General features: G+C 40.3%; 1 protein-coding gene across 1 annotated transcript in view; it reads left to right on the top strand.

Annotated features, from left to right (window-relative positions):
- LOC124544810 (small G protein signaling modulator 1-like) overlaps positions 1-17,260 on the top strand; it is a 308,561-nt gene that overhangs the window by 66,601 nt on the left and 224,700 nt on the right. Inside the window, exons 8-9 of the mRNA XM_047123500.1 lie at positions 5,103-5,243; positions 16,466-16,590. Of these exons, the coding sequence (XP_046979456.1) occupies positions 5,103-5,243; positions 16,466-16,590 (266 nt within the window). The remainder of the gene's footprint in view (positions 1-5,102; positions 5,244-16,465; positions 16,591-17,260) is intronic.

Here is a 17,260-nt window from a genome sequence, read left to right as displayed (position 1 = left end):
AGGAATAGTCAAAATAAATTATGAAATTGATTACACACACACAAAACTAAGCACAAAATTAGATCTGGTGCTACATTTCTTAAGACTGAGGGCCAGCCTTTCTCTTTTATGGAAATGCATGTTATACGCATGTATGAAACTTTCTGACAAATTAAAACTGTGTGCCAGACCAAGACTCAAACTTGGGACCTTTGCGTTTCATGGGCAAGTGCTCTACCATCTGAGCTACCCAAGCACGACTCACGACCCGTCCTCACAGCTTCAATTCTGCCAGTACCTCGGCTCCTACCTTCCAAACTTCATAGAAGCTCTTCTGCGAACCTTGCAGAACTAGCACTCCTGGAAGAAAGGATACACATGTATATTAATGTCATCCCTGGCCTGGGATTCTTGGCAGCTTTTCTGTAACCCTCCCCATTCCCAAAATGTGACCAGTCCTTTTCCTTACTCCCTCTTCCTTTCCCTTCTGTGCCTCTGCCAGAAGAAGCCATTGGCACCAAATGATTGCACAACTTCATGAATTTCATGTGTGTTGTTGCCTGCTGCCTCTAGGTGAGCAGATTTTTTTTATCTATTCAGTTTTATTATATTGTGTTACATCAGTTGTATCTCAAGTTCCACGGAGAGGAGTCTGTGAAATGTCGAATATAGTAAAGACTCCACATTGTTGAAGGACAACACAATTAAACAACTTAACATTATGAAATTTTATTGTATTACAATTATTAATTATAAATTGTCATAAAACATTGATTTTAGGAGCTGCTGGAATGATACTCTTCAGTGAAGTAAGAAGTGGTGTCTAACAGGACATTCTTTAAGCAAGTCTTAAACTCCAAACCATTACCCCTCTCTGAGCTTATGACAACCCTTTGAAGTCTTTGTAGAGATCATTTTTAGCACTAATATTATAGTAATGCTGAGTTTTAAAAGTCCAATTTAAAATGATGTAGTATTTGGTTACTGAATGTGATCATACAAGACTTAGAAACAGAAAGAAAAATTGTGAACAGTTGTTAGAAATGTAAAGGCTTTGAGTATTTATTCGGTAAGCAGCTGATTTGTGAGACTTGGTCTATTGAATTAATCAGAGACGAAGGGACATACAAGAAGTCATTGGTGCGCGTAAGAAAGTATAAATATGTCGATGAAAGCATATGTACTAATTGAAGCATTTTTTTCTGTTGGATTATGTGCAGATGCTAACTAATATCGAGTGAAGAATGAGCCTTATGAAACAAATAAAAATAAAACAGTAATAACCAAAATGAAAGCAATCTTTTGAAAGTGTATCTGCAAAATTAAAATCGGCTGCTGGGTCACAGTCAACACTCTGTTGCTCTATCCCCTGCATTGCACTGTGTGTGGATCCTTCTTGGTGTGCAGCCTGTAAGGAGGTAGTGTTGCTACTGCTCAAGCCTACCCACAGGTAGCTCATGGCCCTCCCAAGATCTTCCAGCTTGTACAGGAGATGGGGTTTCTGTAGTGATGCACTTCAAGTGTCAACTGGTTGGCTGTGACTCAGCCACAGCTGGCTGTGCAACTGCTTCTACAAAATCCTGCACCATTAAATACACTGTATGGCTACGTGTTAGCAGATGGCATGCTAACATGGTGAGGATCTGATTGTGAAGTCCAATAAAGTCTCCACCAACCATGTAACACAGATATTAGTTAAGTTAGTAAAATTTAGATATGTTGTTTGTAATAAATTTACTTGTGGCTACATACTTCCCAATAAACAGAAAAATATCATCATATAAAGTTTGTGCCAAGGCAAAGAGTTTGCCACAGTTACTTTCAAAGATTGCCTCTGCATAAATAGTTATGTAATTATCTTTCTTCTTTGTATGTTATTCTAGTAAAATAAAGTCGTGCAATTGTCATTTGACTTCAGCAATAAACTAAGAGCATAAAGAATTAAGCTGTGAATGTGCCTAGTTTCCTGCAGTTCATGTTGATGGTGTGAAAAGTAGCATTTAAAAGACCGTTTCAGCTGCATATAGAATTAATCTATTACTCTGTGTAATAATGAAATGTAAAAGTAGCATAGAGGTCTGTATTATGTGCTTAATGTAAAACATGTTTAAGAACTGTAAATAATTTCAATTGGTTGTGTAGGAGTTAAACGCGGATATGACTCAAGTAGTGGACATATGATAAAACAGTGCAGGTTCGCTGACTTGGTCAGTTTTCGTTGAGAGGATCAGAACTGCAGCCTATGAGCTGCTGGTGTTAGCATGTGATAATGTGCTCAGCAGTTTGGACTTACTCAGTCTTGATGTAACAGTTTGTAATTTTGAGGATGTGGCTGTTTGTTGAATTAACTTGAATAGATGTTGCTGATCTTTATATTAAACTGAGTGAACGTGATAAGTGTGGGGAATTAATTGAAATTGGCAAGCCTTTTCAAAAGTGATAGATTGCATGTGTAGGAATTGTATCCTTGCACTGCTTTACAAGAAAAATCATTTATTAATTGTGAATATAGCCTCTGTACGGTCACCAATTAGAGGGATGTGATCTGACTGAAATAAAATTGAACTTGGAATTGGCAAACTATGCCAGGATACATCCTTGTACAAATGAATCATTCACAGATTACTCGATGTTTTACATAATTAAATCTGCTTTAAATTATTAATTGACTGTTCATAGGTTGGCATATTATTTATTGAATTACTGTAGGGCTCAAAGCAATGGTGTTCAACCAAACCACTGTGTGGATGAGCCATCTCACATGTTGTGCACTCACCATCAGGTAAGGTTGCAAGATTCATGTCAGCAGATACCACAAGTCATTCCATTTGGTTTATTTATGTGTCTTTGAGGAATTATTTATGTGTCTTTGAGGAAGGAAGGTTCACAAGGTGGCCACCATGTGCTCAGGCATATTTTCTTGAAAGATGAATCCATCGCTGAAATGTTGAGTCTAGGGTTGGAAAACATGTTGGATGATCTTGCCCCAGCATGGCAGAGCCCTCAAATTAACCTCGACAGTGATGAGAGTTATTCAGTGTTTATAACTGATACTGGCTGAAAACACAACTGACCACCCCTCTGCTGTTTGAAACTGCATGCCTGAGACATTTATTGGTACCTAGCTGCCTCTGAACTCTTCTGAGCCGATCATTAGGTCATGCACAAAACCTTTACTCGCTGGTAGACAGAACCAGATGCCACTGATCTCAATTCCATTCAGGGTGCTCTGTTGTCCACCTACTTTGCACACCTCAATGGCAGGAGGGGGATGGGGATTTGTACTATAATTTGTAACAAATGCCCAATGGTCAAATTGATAATGTGAAGGTAGTTGCTTACTGTCTAGGTCATCCACAGTACCGTCCACAAAAGACAGTATGCAGTTCTATTGCATTATCTTGTTGGGAAATACAGGGTGTTACAAAAAGGTACGGCCAAACTTTCGGGAAACATTCCTCGCACACTAATAAAGAAAAGATGTTACATGGACATGTGTCTGGACACACTTAACTTCCATGTTAGAGCTCATTTTAGTTTCGTCAGTATGTACTGTACTTCCTCGATTCACCGCCAGTTGGCCCAATTGAAGGAAGTTACTGTTGACTTCGGTGCTTGTGTTGACATGCGACTCATTGCTCTACAGTACTAGCATCAAGCACATCAGTACGTAGCATAAACAGGCTAGTGTTCATCACGAACGTGGTTTTGCAGTCAGTGCAATGTTTACAAATGCAGAGTTGGCAGATGCCCATTTGATGTATGGATTAGCACGGGGCAATAGCCGTGGCACGGTACGTTTGTATTGAGACAGATTTCCAGAATGAAGGTGTCCCGACAGGAAGACGTTCGAAGCAATTGATCGACGTTTTAGGGAGCACGGAACATTCCAGCCTATGACTCGCAACTGGGGAAGACCTAGAACGACGAGGACACCTGCAATGGACGAGGCAATTCTTCGTGCAGTTGACGATAACCCTAATGTCAGCATCTGGAAGTTGCTGCTGTACAAAGTAATGTTGACCACGTCACTGTATGGAGAGTGCTACGGGAGAACCAGTTGTTTCCGTACCATGTACAGCGTGTGCAGGCACTATCAGCAGCTGATTGGCCTCCACAGGTACACTTCTGCGAATGGTTCATCCAGCAATGTATCAATCCTCATTTCAGTGCAAATGTTCTCTTTAAAGATGAGGCTTCATTCCAACGTGATCAAATTGTAAATTTTCACAATCAACATGTATGGGCTGACGAGAATCCGCACACAATTGTGCAATCACGTCATCAACACAGATTTTCTGTGAATGTTTGGGCAGGCATTGTTGGTGATGTCTTGATTGGGCCCCATGTTCTTCCACCTACACTCAATGGAGCACATTATCATGATTTCATATAGGATACTCTACCTGTGCTGCTGGAACATGTGCCTTTACAAGTACGACACAACATGTGGTTCATGCACGATGGAGCTCCTGCCCATTTCAGTCGAAGTGTTCTTACGCTTCTCAACAACAGATTTGGTGACTGATGGATTGGTAGAGGCCAACCAATTCCATGGCCTCCACGCTCTCCTGATCTCAACCCTCTTGACTTTCATTTATGGGGGCATTTGAAAGCTCTTGTCTACACAACCCCAGTACCAAATGTAGAGACTCTTCGTGCTCATATTGTGGACGGCTGTGATACAATATGCCATTCTCCAGGGCTGCATCAGCGCATCAGGGATTCCATGCGACAGAGGGTGGATGCATGTATCCTCGCTAATGGAGGACATTTTGAACATTTCCTGTAACAAAGTGTTTGAAGTCACGCTGGTACGTTCTGTTGCTGTGTGTTTCCATTCCATGATTAATGTGATTTGAAGAGAAGTAATAAAATGAGCTCTAACATGGAAAGTAAGCATTTCCGGACACATGTCCACATAACATATTTTCTTTCTTTGTGTGTGAGGAATGTTCCCTGAAAGTTTGGTCGTACCTTTTTGTAACACCATGTATATACTATTTTTAGGAGGGATAGATTGCTATCTGCTTTAGCAATCTGTTTAAAGTTGCTTTCCAATCTCTAAATATTTCCCTGTGTTTGCTGATAATTAAAATTTATTGTTATTGTATGTTTAACAGTTTGGTCGAAGTTTACATGCGGTAGGGTCTGAGGAATGTGTACGGGCACTACCACTCTCAGCAAAGGATTATGTTGAAAGCCTGCACCAGAACAGTCGAGCCACTCTACTTTATGGGAAAAATAATGTTCTTGTTCTTCCTGTAAGTATAATTAAAATTTTATATTTGGTAAAAAAACTAAAAGTTAACCTGTAGTTAATGATGTAAGTAAACTGTACTCGTGAAACTTTCAGTGTCACTATATTTTCAGCTTTTATTGGGAACTCCTTTTCTGATGTTCAACACATTCTTTAAAGTTGTGAAAACCACCATACAGAATCTGTGCAGGATGTGATGGCCAATGCGCAGTATTCTGTTTTCATCCTTAGTGCTTGGAGAATTTATTTGTTTGTTCGGAAGGGAAGGCTGACATTGTTTTCCCACTTGCAGCCAGTTGATGATGTGCTGTGATGACACAGAATCAAGGTGCATGCTCTTCAGTTTTTCTCAAAAGTTTTTATAGAAACTATTCAGTAAAAGAATTTCATTTTGGCCTTACTTAAAGCTTTCAGATGCCAGCTTCAGGATGAGCCCATCATTTTGTTAATGGTTATAGTTATTGTGATATTTCCATTGAAATAAGACACCATCTCAGGCTGGAATGCATCTATCATGAGAGATCCATGCAGCAATCTGGAGTGGGTGGGGAAGGGGAAGGGATAGTAGTGTATGGATGGGGAGAGAGACAAACACTGTCTGGTGGAGTGTACAGAGATCTGCCTGCCAACAGGTGTAGAGGCAGGAGGTTGTGGGGCAGGGACGTTGAGAAAAAAGGAGCAAAAAAGTAGAGGAGTGGGGAAAGATATGAGGATGCATTGCAGAGGGCCGCAAATAAACAGAGTGGGTCTCAGACGGTGTTCAGGAAAGATAGATTAGGCAGAATTGGTGGTGGAGTGTTTGTGTCTGTCAGTAGTGGTTTATCTTGTAGTGAAGTCGAAGTAGATACTCCGTGCGAATTGGTATTGGTGGAGGTTATACTTAACAGCCGAACTAAGTTAATAATTGGCTCCTTCTACTGACCCCCATACTCCGATGATATAGTTGCTGAACAGTTCAGAGAAAATTTGAGTCTCGAAACAAATAAATACCCCACTCATACGGTTATAGTTGGTGGGGACTTCAACCTTCCCTCGATATTTTGGCAAAAATACTTGTTCAAAACTGGTGGTAGGCAGAAAACATCTTCCGAGATTGTCCTAAATGCTTTCTCCGAAAATTATTTCGAGCAGTTAGTCCACAAACCTACGCGAATTGTAAATGGTTGCGAAAACACACTTGACCTCTTAGACATCTTAGCCACAAACAATCCAGAGCTAATAGAGAGCATAATGACTGATACAGGGATTAGTGATCACAAGGTCGTTGTAGCTGGGCTAAATACTGTTTCTTCCAAATCCACCAGAAACAAACGCAAAATAATTTTATTTAAAAAAGCGGATAAAGTGTCACTAGAAGCCTTCCTAACAAGGGAACCTCCCCATCACACCCCCCTCATATTTACTTATAAGTTGGCACAGTGGATAGGCCTTGAAAAACTGAACACAGATCAATCGAGAAAACAGGAAGAAGTTATGTGCAACTATGAAAAAAAGGCAAAATATACAAACTGAGTAGTCCATGCGCAAGATAGGCAACATTAAGGAACGATGAGCTCGGGAGCGCCGTGGTCCTGTGGGTAGCGTGAGCAGCTGCGGAACGAGAGGTCCTTGGTTCGAGTCTTCCCTCGCATGAGAATTTTACTTTCTTTATTTTTGTAAAGTTATGATCTGTCCATTCGTTCATTGACGTCTCTGTTCACTGTAAGAAGTTTAGTGTATGTGTTTTGCGACCGCACCGCAAAACCGTGCGATTAGTAGACGAAAGGACGTGCCTCTCCAAAGGCAACCGAAAACATTTGATCGCAAGGTCATAGGTCAACCGATTCCTCCAAAGGAAAACACGTCTGATATATTATATACGACACTGGTGACGTCATGTGCGTCACATGACAGGAATATGTTGTCGGCCCTCCTAACTTGGCGAATGGGTAAAAAGATTCTTCCGATTTAGGTTTTCTTGTTTAGGTGTAGCATCCCCATACTACGGCGCAGTTACTTCGCATCGGAGGGACGGATAATAATGGTCTGAAAATAAAAAATTAAAATTTTCACGTGAGGAAAGGCTTGAACCAAGGACTTCTCATTCCGTAGCTGTTCACGCTAACCACGGGACCATTGCGCTCCAGAGCTTATAGCTGCCTTAATGTTGCTTATCTTGCACATGGACTACTCAGTTTCTATATTTTGCTTTTTTTTTTCATAGTTGCACATAACTTCTTCCTGTTTTCTCGATTGATCTGTGTTCAGTTTTTCAAGGCCTATCCGCTGTACCAACTTATAACTAAATCTGAGGGGGGTGCGATGGGGAGGTTCCCTTGTAAGAAACAATCTCCATTCCTTCTTAACTAACTATGCAAATGTAGACGAGATGTGGCTCAAATTCAAAGATATAGTAGCAACAGCAATTGAGAGATTCATACCTCATAAATTGGTAAGAGATGGAACTGATCACCCATGGTACACAAAGCAGGTCCGAACGCTGTTGCAGAGGCAACGGAAAAAGCATGCGGGGTTCAGAAGAACGAGAAATCTCGAAGATTGGCTAAAATTTACAGACGCGCGAAATTTGGCACGGACTTCAATTCAAGATGCCTTTAATATGTTCCACAACGAAACATTGTCTCGAAATTTGGTAGAAAATCTGAAGAAATTCTGGTCGTATGTAAAGTACACAAGCGGCAAGACGCAGTCAATAGCTTCGCTGCGCAGTGCCGATTGTACTGTTACCGATGACTGTGCCGCTAAAGCGGAGTTATTGAATGCAGTTTTCTGAAATTCCTTCACCAGGGAAGACGAATGGAATATTCCAGAATTTGAAACACAAACAGCTGCTAGCATGAGTTTCTTAGAAGTAGATACCTTAGGGGTTACGAAGCAACTCAAATCGCTTGATACGGGCAAGTCTTCAGGTCCAGATTGTATACCGATTAGGTTCCTTTCAGATTACGCTGATACAATAGCTCCCTACTTAGCAATCATATACAACCGCTCGCTCACCGATAGATCTGTACCTACAGATTGGAAAATTGTGCAGGTCGCACCAGTGTTTAAGAAGGGTAGTAGGAGTAATCCATTGAACTACAGACCTATATCATTCACGTCGGTCTGCAGTAGGGTTTTGGAGCATATACTGTATTCAAACATAATGAATCACCTCGAAGGGAATGATCTATTGACACATAATCAGCATGGTTTCAGAAAACATCATTCTTGTGCAACGCAGGTAGCTCTTTATTCGCACGAAGTAATGGCCGCTATCGACAGGGGATCTCTGGTTGATTCTGTATTTCTGGATTTCCAGAAAGCTTTTGACACAGTTCCTCACAAGCGACTTCTAATCAAGCTGCGGGCCTATGGGGGTATCGTCTCAGTTGTGCGACTGGATTTGTGATTTCCTGTCAGGAAGGTCGCAGTTCGTAGTAATAGACGGCAAATCATCGAGTAAAACTGAAGTGATATCAGGTGTTCCCCAGGAAAGCGTCCTGGGACTTTTACAGTTCCTGATCTATATAAATGACCTGGGTGACAATCTGAGCAGTTCTCTTAGGTTGTTCACAGATGATGCTGTAATTTACCGTCTACTAAGGTCATCCGAAGACCAGTATCAGTTGCAAAGCGATTTAGAAAAGATTGCTGTATGGTGTGGCAGGTGGCAGTTGACGCTGAATCACGAAAAGTGTGAGGTGATCCACGTGAGTTCCAAAAGAAATCCGTTGGAATTCGATTACTCGATAAATAGTACAATTCTCAAGGCTGTCAATTCAACTAAGTACCTGGGTGTTAAAATCACGAACAACTTCAGTTGGAAGGACCACATAGATAATATTGTGGGGAAGGCGAGCCAAAGGTTGCGTTTCATTGGCAGGACACTTAGAAGATGCAACAAGTCCACTAAAGAGACAGCTTACACTACACTCGTTCGTCCTCTGTTAGAATATTGCTGCCTGGTGTGGGATTCTTACCAGGTGGGATTGACGGAGGACATCGAAAGGGTGCAAAAAAGGGCAGCTCATTTTGTATTATCACGTAATAGGGGAGAGAGTGTGACAGATATGATATGCGAGTTGGGATGGAAATCATTAAAGCAAAGACGTTTTTCGTCGCGGTGAGATCTATTTACGAAATTTCAGTCACCAACTTTCCCTTCTGAATGCGAAAATATTTTGTTGAGCCCAACCTACATAGGTAGGAATGATCATCAAAATAAAATAAGAGAAATCAGAGCTCGAACAGAAAGGTTTAGGTGTTCGTTTTTCCTGCGCGCTGTTCGGGAGTGGAATGGTAGGGAGATAGTATGATTGTGGTTCGATGAACCCTCTGCCAAGCACTTAAATGAGAATTGCAGAGTAGTCATGTAGATGTAGATGTAGATGTAGATGATGAGAATGAGGAAGAGATGATAGGACAGAGGGGATGGAAACTGTTGGGTGAAGGGTGTGGGGAAAGTATGTTACCATAGGTTGAGGTCGGGATAATTATGGGAGTGGAGAGCATGTTGTAAGGATAACTCCCATATGTGCAGTTCAGAAAAGCGGGTAGCAGAGGGAAGGATCCAGACGGTTCGGGTAGTGAAGCAACCATTGAAATCAAATGTTTTATGCTCAGCTGCATGTTGTGCCACAGGGTGGTCTACTTTGCTCTTGGACGCAGTTTGGTGGTGGCCATTCATCCTGGTGGACATCTGGTTGGTAGTCATACCAATATAAAAAGCTGTGCAGTGATTACAGCAGAGCTGGTAAATGACATGGCTGCTTTCACATGTGACCCGGCTCCTGGTGGCATAGGATAAACATGTGGCAGGAAGTGGGTGGGTGAATTGGGCAGGTTTTGCTCCTGGGTCTGCCACAGGGATATAATCCTTGTGGCCAAGGGTTGAGATTGGGAGCAGCATAGGGATGGACTAGGATGTTGTGGAGGTCGGGTGGGCTACAGAACATCACTTTAGGCAGGTAGGAGGGGTGAGATGTATCTCGGGTATAATGTCCCTCATTTCAGGGTGTGATGATAGGTAATCAGAGTTCTGGTGAAGGGTGTTGTTCAGTTGTTCCAGTCCGGGCTGGTACTGGGCGATAAGGGGACACTCCTCTGTGGTTGATTCTTTGGGTGATGGGAGGAGGATTGGGGGTGTGAGGGGAAAGGGCATGGGAGATCTGTTTGCAGACTATGTCTGGAGGATAATGCCTATCTGTGAATGCCTAATGGTCCCAGATTCTTTCCTCCAGTAGTTATATTTATTCCGTTGATCCCACTTCATCCCTCATCCTGACTACTTCAGCATTTTTTTTTTTTCTACACCTGCCTGAGCCACATGAACTTCTGATCCTTAACCTAATCCCACACCTCCTCGACCCCCTTCACTTATCGCAGTACACACACACACACACACACACACACACACACACACACACACACACACGTGCGCGTGCTCCCATACCTCATTGTTTCTTTTGGCTCACGTTTCTGTATGTTTTTAACATATTTGTGCATATTTTTATGTGTTTCATGCAGTTTCATGTATTTTTGCTCATTTTTATGTATTTGTCCATATCGCTGCTTGTTTCTGCATATCTTAACATAGTTGTACACATACTTAAATGTCTTACAACACATTTACTGCTCCAGTAACTATCCCAGCCTCAACCTACATACTGTCCCCACACCCTCCACCCAATAGTTTCCACCCCCCTCTGTTCTATCATCTGTCCATTCTCATCCCCCATCCTGTTTATTTGGAATGGTCTGCTAATGAATCTACCTTCTCCTTTTTTTGCTCCATTTTTTCCCACTACTATCCCCCCTCCCCTCCCCCCCCCCCCCCAAATTCAGATTGCTGCTTGCATCCCACGTGATAGTTGGATTCTGGGCTGAGATGCTAGAGTTGGCAGTCGTGTGTGCGTGAAGTGTGCTTGCTTTTTTGTGTGTGTGTGTGTGTGTCTGTGTGTGTGTGTGTGTGTGGGGGGGGGGGGGGGGCATGTGGGCGCGCGCGCACACACATGTTGCTGATGGAATGCTTTTGTGTCTTTTAATTTTGCTTGCCTGCAACTTGATGTGGTGTCTTCTTTATAGTAAGTAGCAGTCTGTCTTTACATTCATTGTACATTGTTGATATTGAATTTTTCATCAGACATGGGTGGAGGTCTCAGTCTGCCACCAGTCATGTTTGTGATTGAATGCACCAGTGATAAAGCCAGAAAGAAATATCCACAACATTCCTCATGTTTCATAAACCATTTGAGATACTGAAATGAGATTTTGGCAAATGAAAGTACGCAAAGAGGAGAGTCTTTTGTCATATGTTTGTTAAGTAAAACTTCATTATCTACTGTGTTAGTCCACTAATGACAGAATTTTTCAACAAAAGAATGTAATTTTTACTAGCCATCAATAGCTGGTGGAATGAGAAATGCTATGGGTTTTGGAACAGCGTAAGTGAAGTCATTAAATGTTCATTTTTGTACCGAGGATATGCTTTTTCATAAGGTATTGACCTTACTTTTCCTCAGTTAATAAATCTAATAAACTATGGTTTCAGAATTCTCGTGCAGTTGTGCTTGCACAATTTATTAGTGAGGTGACATTGTGTGAAGCCTGCTGTGTCTTGGCAAATGAAGCAAATTTTAGCACTGCAGTTAGAGAAATGTAGATTTTACTCAAAATTTTCCACCCGTGGTGCTTCTCTGAAAGTTACAAATGGTTAAAAATTGAGGTGAATATAAATCACTGCTTTTGTTGCATTTGCAGTAGATTTTTTTTAGATGTTAAGCAAAGCAAACGTGACAGTAGATCTTTTTGGATGGTCACCAAGCAGGTATGGGTGTGGAGGGGCTCCATTCAAAATTTACAAAAAATGTGTAGAATGACACTTTCCCTCCACTACTTGGCATTTCCCCTACAATGCCTGTCCACAGCCCCCACCACTAGTGCTCTCTCTATGCATGCCCTGCCTATTGCACATCTACCAGCCAAATTATTCTGTGTGGAGTCTACTAGCTGTTCTACTTTATCTTTAAACTTTCCAAAAGCACTGAGCTTTAAACTTTTTAATGATGAAGTGAAGATTTTAGTGCATATCTAAAATACTGCTGATGTCATTAACTGTCCAAATTGTTTATCCTCATTAAAAGAAATGTTAAATACACTTATGATGTAAACAATGGTGCCCTGACCCAATAAAGACATTATAAGGAATAGAGAAGCTGGCTACAAATGCACTCAGTATTGTGTAGTTCTTCTTATGTGTCAAAAAAATTAAATGATTTGGGTTTCCATCTCTTGGCCTCAGCTATGGAACACTCTTGCGGCAAAGTGGTTGACAGTTGTTTACAGGGCAGCTACCATAGCAATAACCAGGCAGAGAACAATCTTGGTCACACTTTCTGACCTCTCTGTTCATCCTTGTCAAATAATTCTGTGGCTGACAATTGTGGTTGTAACATGACTGTTGTGATTTGTTTTCGTCATGTGCTTTGTTTCTCAGCTGATTTTCATTGTAAAACTAAGTGTATGAGGATACGAAGTGAAAAATTCTATAATTTTTGTATTATAAAGTAGAAGAATTAGACAAAAAATGTGATTGAAGCATTTATTGCAGGATTTGTTCCACATTTGTTGCTATTACAAATCACCAAAATTCAGTAGATATCGTTCAAACAACGGAAAATGTAACAATGTAACAATATTATGGAAAGGATAGTTGCTACTCACCATATAGTGGAGAGCTGAGTCCCAGATAGGCACAACAAAAAGACTGCCAGAAAGTGAGATTTTGGCCAACAAGACCTGCATCAAAAACAGAAAACACACACGTGCACATGCAACTCGCACACACGTGACCACAGTCTCTGGCTCCTGAGGCCACACTCACGAGTCTGGCCTCAGCAGCTGCAGACTGTGGTCATGTGTGTGTGTGTGTGTGTGTGTGTGTGTGTGTGTGTGTTTCCAACACAGATCTTTTTGGCCAAAAGCTCACTTTCTGACAGTCTTTTTTTTTTTTTTTGTGCCTATCTGCTACTTTGCATCTCCGCTATTGTGAAATAATGAATGATAAGATTATAACCTGGCAAAATTTCATAATATAGCTGATGACATAATGCCTGACTTTTGTCTCGGCATCTTTGGCCTATGTTTAATGATTTTTTTCTGATGTTTTACCAGCAAAAGTAATTGGCATTGTCGAAGATTCACCTTCCATTGCTAGTGGTGCAATATGTCAACAAGTGACCATATAGGTCTCAGCAGTTTTGTGAAAGTAGTTTTGTTGCCATTTACTTGAGGGAAAAGTGATCTTATAACCCCACAGAAAAAGTGGTCTGAGTGTTGACAGGGACTCAAAATTGCAATGCTCAAACCTGTATTTGGCTCTGTTTCTTTGTTTGTTGTACAGGAAATTCTGATACCTCCCTAAATCATTTTCTCGAATTATGAGTAAATTATTGTCAAGTTTAATAACTCACCTTACTCTGAGATCTGAATTTCAACACTGTACAACCCTGTCAGGAAATCAAACTTTTTACAGATTATATAATATCTTATGGGCTAAAGATGTACTTGGACTAGCTCTCACTAGAATGTTAACAAACACAGAAGTGCAATAGTTGATATTATAATAAATTATGACCACATCATCTCAGCAGACACTATAAATGGATGCCTCTCAGGTCATTTAAGTCAGACGTTAGTACTAAAATGTAGTATTAAATTGAAACCAAGAAAAATTTTCAGTACAAGAGTATATTGTCTGCAAACAACATTGTTGTACTAAGACATGGTTTAAGTCAGGAATCTTGGTAATTAGTTATGACTACCACAGGGGTCAAAAATAAACAGAACGTATTCTTAAAGGTTCATGCCATTGGATGTTGAAACAGGAGCTGAAAGAAAAAATGGCAATGGTGTAGCATGCACTGTCTGACCAACTCAGTGTTATATAAAGAACTCTACAAGCAGTGCAAATACCAGTTTAGCAGATAAGTCAGGACATTAAAAGCAGAAAGAATTAGCCAACAGATAAAAAGCTCAGATAAGTTTCAAAGTCTTGTTGATCAGTTTGCAAGGGCACCATTATCGATACCCTTGTTAAAAATCAAAACCTACTTCTGGTGACTAATATATCAGTTGCCTTCTAGTAGATGCCAGGCAGAGCAGTTTTGCACCAGTAAATGGACTGTACATGCTTGGGAGACATTTGGGAGGCATCAGTTGGTTTACAAGTGGCCTGTAGAGATTGTTGGACAATGCCCCAGGAGTGGAATAAGTTATTCTAATTGAGCTAATATTAGTTAAGTTGAAAATATGAAAAGTATTGTGAATAGAGGACGTGTTTATCTGCACATGGAAGTTTTTTTGAATTTTTAAGTGAAGCATCAAAAGTTAAAAGTAGTAAAAGAGGATCATGAAGTAATACATGAGTGGCAGTCATTAATGGCATATGGCAATTAGGATATTGTAAAGGTTACTGTTGACACAATTGTATACCGCAAGAAGTTAAATTACTGAGGGTGCTAGAAAGACAATTAAATCTTACTGAACAGAGATTACATGACAAATCTTTTAATTGTGGCTATACAGAGAGAGAGATGTGAGACCGCATCATTTTAGTACTGTCATTAAGCATAGATCCATGTGTAAATAGAAAGCAGTGTGCAGGTCAGTTTAGGTGCATGGTAAAAGTCAATATACAGTCTTAAGATATTGACTGGAAGTACTTATAACACGTTATTTATGCTGTGGCTAATCAATAAATACTCATATAACGTTGATCGAACATGAACAATAACGTAAGCAACATTCTTGTCATAGTAACAAGTGTGATACTAAATTGCACATGAAACTAGCTGTTAACTGTGGAGTAAATTTTTGTCCTGCTGTATGAATTTAATAATTGTGGAATACCACAATCTTGCAAAACAAATTCAGTACTGCACTTTAGTGTCTAATATATAAAGAGCATTAATGCTGAATGGTGCAGTTGTTGCTGCTGTGGTCATGTTAATTATTTAGATAATGGTAACAGACAGCATTGCTGTCTTCCATGCCTAACTGTCATTCACCTTCGCCTCTGTCCCGGGACCCGAACTTCACTCATCATGCACCCACACCCTCTTCCCTGGAGTCCCATTTCTCCATCCTGTTTCCCCCTCCCAATCCACTCCTCCACGTCATCGTTATTCTGCACTGCATGAACTCAGCAGTGCTGGTGCTCTTGTCACATTCCTGTCCCATGTGTGTGCTGCCTCTCCCTCACACATTCTTATCCTCTGCGCCTGTCACCTCCTCCGCCTCCTAGCCATCAGCCACTTTTCCCCAATTCTTCCTCTCCCACAGCAGCACATTGACACAATTGTAGAAGTATGGGAACAAGTTGGAGCTTAAGTAAGAGCAAAAATGGTAAATGTGATAATAGGCTGTAAGCCAGAAACGTTAGTGAAAGGGAGTGATAAGGAACAAGGAGGATAGTTAATGTGTTTGGGACTGGTGGAAGAATATGAGAGAAATTAATGTAAAGCGTGAGATGAAGGCAAACGGGTAGAACTTTGAAAATGTGTATGCTAGAATATAGAGGTGTGTGTGTGTGTGTGTGTGTGTGTGTGTGTGTATGTGTGTGTGTGTGTGTAAAATTTTTACTAGCACTCTAAAGTATTTGTTCCAGATGTGATATTTAGAAATATGATTATTTCAGTGTGTTTGCATACTGCCATGACATTAGTTGTATTCCATGGATCTTGCATCGAGGTTTCTGTAGGATGTGGAAACAAATCAAAGATGCACATATTACTTAATTTAAGACCTGTACAATGAAACAACTTATCATTACAAAAGACAATAGCAATGGAGTGCCAGTTGTAATTCTAAAATAACCTTAAACATTGAGAATTTTTGTGAAGATATTCGTCAGTGAAAACGGAGGAGCTACCCAACAGAAAGTTCTTTAATTCAGTCTTAAACTCCGCCACATTATCTACATTCAGTATACTCTGGCAAGTTATTGAATACACATGTACCCATGTATTTGACTCTTTGCTGTACTAATGTCGACTCTTTGAAATAGTTGTTTTAGGTCATAGTGTTTTCTTAATATTAGTTACAATAAGCATATTTATGAGCTACACATTTGTTGCCTAGTTGTCAGTCAGTGTGAAAGTGGTTGCATGAAGTAGGTTTAAAAATGAATGCGCTTTGAAGCTCCTTAGAGGTCATGATATCCTTATTGATTATTTTGATTTCCAGAAAGACCGGACTGAACCTCTGCCTGGATATTTGTCATTACATCAAACTGCAAGTTCTCTTACCATAAAATGGACCCCTAACCAGTTGATGAATGGGTATTCTGAATCAGACATTTCTGATAAAAGGTATGTCATCATCATCATCATCATCATCGTCATTTATTGGTGAATACTGATCCACTAACAAATTTTAGTTTACAAATAACAAAGAATGTAATGTACACAGTACAGATCAGGAAAGGTCCACAGTTATGCTATTAGTAAAATTTACATGCATATGTTTGTGCTTTTACACCAGTATGCATCATGCTGCTGTGTATCTTATATGTTTCTGCTCCGTTGCTAGCTCACATTGTGAATGTAACTTAGATTCTTAGTTTTGAATTCAAGCAAAAACTTGGATCTGCGTGCACACATAGTACATAAGGCAGATTGTCAGACAGGTTTGCCCTGCACAATGCATGTAACACTTCTTTTCAGAACCAGTGCTTCATGTGACACAATTGTAACAAGATGCATTAGTGGGTGCAATTCACTATTAAATACATTATAAAAAATTCTTTTCCTTCACACAGGTGAAAATAAAGTGCAGGATTCAGACATTTTTGGATCACAGTACTTTAAAAGTTAAAGCAGTAAAAAAAGTGAAAATAGAATTTAAGTTGTTGGTAATTTAGGATCACTGATTATTTGAAAACTTGCTGGTTAAGTGAAGACCACTGTGAATACTGCTTGTTTAATTATAGCAAAAGACTGTACATTATTTTTCTGATTAGCAGTTGAATTTGTGTGTGTT

Source organism: Schistocerca americana, chromosome 8, assembly GCF_021461395.2.
Source record: "Schistocerca americana isolate TAMUIC-IGC-003095 chromosome 8, iqSchAmer2.1, whole genome shotgun sequence".
NCBI lineage: Eukaryota > Metazoa > Arthropoda > Insecta > Orthoptera > Acrididae > Schistocerca > Schistocerca americana.
Note: the sequence above shows the minus strand (reverse complement) of the source record. Positions and strands in the feature narration are given on the sequence as shown.